Here is a 5,000-nt window from a genome sequence, read left to right on the forward strand (position 1 = left end):
CACTAACAGTCACCATGCGGCTCCCCATGACCAGACGAACCATGGCCCGAACATTGTCAGGATCAAGGCCTTCCACCTAAAGTGTAGGCAGGAGTTGAGTGGACTTGACCCATGTTTCTAGAACCAAGCACTCCACCCTTACCTCCAACAGGCCTGACCCCTGTGTCTCCCTCAGCAGACTGTGACCCCCAAGGGCAGGGACCAGGTCTAGTCCCTGTGTCTTCCCCACTGGACTGTGGGACTCGGGATATATTTTAAGCATTTAATCCTCAGGGACTTGTGGCATATGTCATGTTGAAAACCGAGGCTCAGAAAGGCCCAGCAAGTGGTCCTAAGTTCCCGAATGAACTAATAAGCCAGGCAAGCCTAAAAGACAAGGACTTCTAGCCTTGCTACCCTAAACCTAATTCTTCCTTCCTGACACTCGCAACAGTCTTCCCTGCTGCCTGTGTTGGGTTCCAGGCACATCGTGGTTCCTTACCTTCCCATAGAGGCCTCGGTGAGGGCCTGAAAGAACGACCACAGCTCCTCCAGGCACCAGTCCTTGAGGCTGGTCTTCCTTATCTTTCTCCTGCTCTTCATCTGGCCTCGACAGGCGGTGTGGGGCAGTGGGGGCCAGGGCCTGGATTTCGGTCAGGTTGGCGCCCAGCCCTAACCCTTTGGGCCTCAGTGAGTTGACACAGGGCCTAACCACTCTGAAGGGAGCACAGAATATGGGCTTGTTGGGGGATGCGATGGTCTTCAATGCCCCATTCTCCTCCCCAACCCCTGCCCAAACCCCACCCTATCAATATATTCAAGAATATACTTTCCCATCTCATGTTAGGACAGGTTTTGACCTACAAAAAAGGCAATTTCATTTGGTTCAACCTAATAACATGCTGCATACACCATCTATTACATAGTATCTACCCTGTAACCAAACACACCAATATTTCCACAAGGGAAATCAAATGTTCACACCAAACAAGAAAAGCAGATTATAAAATGCTCGATGTCAGTTTGGGTCACTTCTAGCTGCCAAAGGTTTATGAAAAGAATGTTCAGAAATGCAAAGGGATTTTAAGTCCATGTGATAACAGCAAATGGCTAGTCTATGCTTATTTGGGGCCAGGGCCGACTGTGAGTGCTTTATGTGTATACTTTCACTCAGCTCTCAACAGACCTAGGAAGACTACGCTGTTGTTATCCTTATTTTTCAAATGAGGAAACTGATGCCCAGAGTGGCAATCTTTCCATAAATGGGATCCTGTTACAGTTTCAAAAAGCAAACAGGAGTTAGAAGCAGTACTAGAAGACTCCTGAATTGGTTAGGGTGGTAGTTTGTCCATCCCATGCCTGGATGGGTCTGGGTGGGCGGTAACCACAGGGGTCTCATTCACGGCCCCGTCCGCTATTCCCTTGCTACCCCAGAACTCACTGGTTGAAGGTGCGGCCGATGCCCTCTCCAGGTTTCCAGCCCATGCCCCGCAGCATGGCCAGCCCGTAGGCCTCCACAGGGACTGCCTCATAATTGGCCTCCTCTGGCGCCTATAGGTTCAGGCATAGAAAGGATGGTCAGGCTTTGCTTACGGTGGGCGCTCTGAAATGCATTTGCTATCACTCGCTAGGTGACCCTCAATGCTTCTTTTCCAGTCAGCTCAAGGGTAACTCGCTTTCCTCTCACCATTCCTCACTTTATTCCTCCAGTTCAGTCCTTGGACAAATATTTACTCTGTGCCAGGTGCTGTTCTAGGTGCCGGAGATAAAACAGTGAACAAAACAGACAAAAACTCCTGCCCTTGTGGGACTTATGTTCCAGTTGTAGAACACAGAATAAATAAAATACACAAAACGTGATATGTCAAGTGGTGATAAATTATTTGAAGGAAAATAAAGCATGTTAAGGAGATGCAGAAGGACAGAGAAAGGAGTGTCACTAAGTTGATATTTGAGCAGAGACCAGAGAGATGGCAGAGGGAGCCATGAGAATATGAGAAGGAAAAGTGTTCCGAGCAGAGAGAACAGTAAGAGCAAAGGTGCTGAGGCGGCACGAGATCTAGTACATGTGAAAAACATCATGAAAGTCAACCTGACTGAAACAGAGATGTGGAGACAGAGAGGGGTGGTGAGAGATTAACTGAGAGAGCTGGGCAGGAGCCACAAGAGGGTAGCAGCCACAAGGGGGACCAGTGAGGAAGTAACTGCAACAGTCCAGATGAGAGATGCTAGTGGCTCAGACCAGCATGGTGGTAGTGGCGATGGGGAGAAGTAGCCAGATTCTAGGCGTATTTTGAAAAGGGAGATGAAAGGATTCTGCTGACAGATTGTATATGGGGTGTGAAATAAATAAAGAGGGGAGTCGAAGGTGATGCTAAAGTTTTTTAGACTAAGTGAGAGGAAGGATGGGTGGAACTGTGATCAACTGAGATGTGGAAGGCTGTGAGAGGAGAGAAATGAGAGAAATGAGGCCAAAGCCGGAACAGGATGGAGAGTGAAGTGAAAGTTTTTTCTTTTTTGTGATGAAAAAATAACAGAGAACATATGAAGGCTGATGAGAACATTTCAGTCAAAAGAGATGCTGGTCTGGGGCTGTAGGAAAACCCGGCTCCAAAGCATTGCAAAAAAGTGAATAAAGAGGTGAAAAGTTGGTCCACGGGAATGAAAGATGGACTTCATTACTTTCGTAGACACATCCCTCACCTTTCCTCTCACCTCCCATCATCACTCCCTCAATTCTTTATAGCTGCTCCAGATACACCGTAAGTTGCCTCACTGTTGTACACACACATCTATTTCCTGCCTCCATGACACTGTCTCAGTCATTGCTGCCATTAGGAGTACTCACCCTGAAATTCCCTTTCTCACTAAACCCTACCTTTTCCTTCCAGGCCTCACTTCTACCACTCTGGTCTTAGTCTCCATCATCTCTAGCCTGGACTGCTAGTCTCCTTGCTTCTATCTCCACTTACTAGTCTGTTCTGCTCACACCAACCAGAGAAATCCTGTCAAGTCATAAGTCTTGTCCCTTCTCTGTTCAGAGCCCTCTCATGGCTCTCGTTTCATTCAGAGTAAAATCTAAAGACCTCGCCATGACCCACAAGGCCCTGCCTGGTTTAGCCCTCCCACTTCTGACCTCATCTACTCCCCGCCTCACTCATTCCACTCCAGTTACATCAGTCAGTCTCCTTGGTGTTCCTCAAACACTCTAAAAGAAGAATGAAGGGATAGGCAGCAGGCCGCTAGTTTACACACAGACTTTCCCTGTTGTGTGCGGGGAGGCAAGCCTGGTAGACAGGGAAGAGAGGCTGGGGCTGGAGAGGGATGAGGGGCCAGCTTACTGTCTCAGCCTGGGGTTCGCCAGCTGCCCCTTCCCCACTGGGGGTGCATCCTTTCTGGATCACGGGGATAGCAAGCATGGGGTCAACACCTGTATTCTCTCTCTCCTCCAGAGACTTCTTGGATTCTAAGGAAGAATGAGAGGGAGCAATCAAGTTCCACCTATGTTTCCGTTTTCCTCCCATTCTTCCTTTACTGGGGTAAGGCAAAGGGGGATCACTCACCCTCAATGAGCTCTTTCATAGCCTGGGACAGCATCCTATCCATTACAGCCTCAACATCTGTGGATGGCCCAGAGGCCTGGGTCGGTGGCTGCCTGCGATAGCCATTCTGGATCAAAGGGATGATGAGTTCCTTCGGAGCTTCTGAGGGCTTCACACTGATGTAGACACAGAGGAGTGAAGTCAGAAGATTAGTATGGTCACTGGGTTCTCAACCACATCTCATTATTTAGAGAAATCACCGAGGGCCCAACTCACCTCCAGTCCCATGGACCATGTCCTCTGTTCTGACTGGCTCGCCTATCTGATGGTTCTTTCTTTCTTTGGATTTTCTCCTCCACCCCCAACTTTTAATTGTGCTTTTGAGGATCAGTCCTCAGTCCATGGCTTTTGCAATCACCCACAAATCACCATCTTCAGCCCAGACTCTCTCCCCAGCTCCAGGCTCCACACCAGCCTCCCCTAACCTTAATCTGCCGTTCCATCCCGTTCCCCATATCAGAGAAGACCCACCGCATCAGGTAAGACATCAGGGGTCTCGTCATTCTCCCCTCCTTTCCTTCTCTCGGAACACAGACGCCTCAGGATCCCCCAGACCGAAAGACACTCCCTCTCAGGAATACATCCTCTCTTGTCAATCCCCACGTCCGTCAGGCTCAATTTCTCCACCTGTCCTACAAACACCCGCTTCCTCACCTCCACGAATTTCCTCTGGCGGTATTCAGGCTTTCCAGGCCACTGTCACCAAGACAATCGACTCATATTGCACCCTCCCGCTTGCACCCACCGTACCAATTTCCAAGGGATGAGAGACCCAGCGCTTCACCTCTGCAACTCTCTCCCTTCCACGGTCTTCAGGAAATCCTTCTCCGGAGCCACACCTGCGCCATCTCCCGAGTTCGCCAGCCGTCTCTGGGCGAACGTGCGACTGAAGTGGAATGAAATCGGGGCAGTAGAAGCTCCTGCCGGCCGCAAAACACCATCTCCAGCGTCCGCCATCTTGCTTCTCTTCCTGGCCGGTGAGCTGCTTGCTGGGAAGTTTAGTTTGGGTTCAAGTTGCCCGGGGCCTGACGACTAGCGTTAGAACTACCTTCCCACAAAACTTCGCGGCATCGACAGATGAAGGCGGATAAGGGGCGGTGGGAAGCAGTCATCGCTCTTCTACTTCATAGGCGCGCGTCACGCCAAGCGTGCAGGGAAATGTAGTTCTTCAGGGAGATAGGCGTGGTAGGAGGATTCTTTATCGCCAAATAGTCATTCTTTCGTGTAGGCGTTTGACTAGTATTTACTGATCGCCTTCTGTGTGCACGTCACTGTGTCCTACTGGTGTGGGAAGTGTAGGTAAGATAAATCGTTAAGAAAAAAAATCTGTGCATGTCAGTTGTGTACAATAATAAATAATAGACATGTAATAATGGTGCTTATCGATGCCAGATTTAATACTCGACAAGCTCTGGATTC

The 5,000-nt window shown here is 49.5% G+C and overlaps 1 protein-coding gene across 1 annotated transcript in view; it reads right to left on the minus strand.

The window, feature by feature from the left end:
* Nucleotides 1-5,000, minus strand: part of GPKOW (G-patch domain and KOW motifs) — a 16,077-nt gene that overhangs the window by 2,536 nt on the left and 8,541 nt on the right. Inside the window, exons 2-7 of the mRNA XM_015597749.2 lie at nt 4,366-4,862; nt 3,543-3,697; nt 3,321-3,445; nt 1,421-1,530; nt 482-695; nt 4-76 (exon numbers count right to left, since the gene is read on the minus strand). Coding sequence (XP_015453235.1) covers nt 4-76; nt 482-695; nt 1,421-1,530; nt 3,321-3,445; nt 3,543-3,697; nt 4,366-4,538 — 850 coding nt within the window. The 5' untranslated portion in view covers nt 4,539-4,862. The remainder of the gene's footprint in view (nt 1-3; nt 77-481; nt 696-1,420; nt 1,531-3,320; nt 3,446-3,542; nt 3,698-4,365; nt 4,863-5,000) is intronic.

The sequence above is a fragment of the Pteropus alecto genome, unplaced genomic scaffold, assembly GCF_000325575.1.
Source record: "Pteropus alecto unplaced genomic scaffold, ASM32557v1 scaffold669, whole genome shotgun sequence".
Taxonomy (NCBI): Eukaryota; Metazoa; Chordata; class Mammalia; order Chiroptera; family Pteropodidae; genus Pteropus; species Pteropus alecto.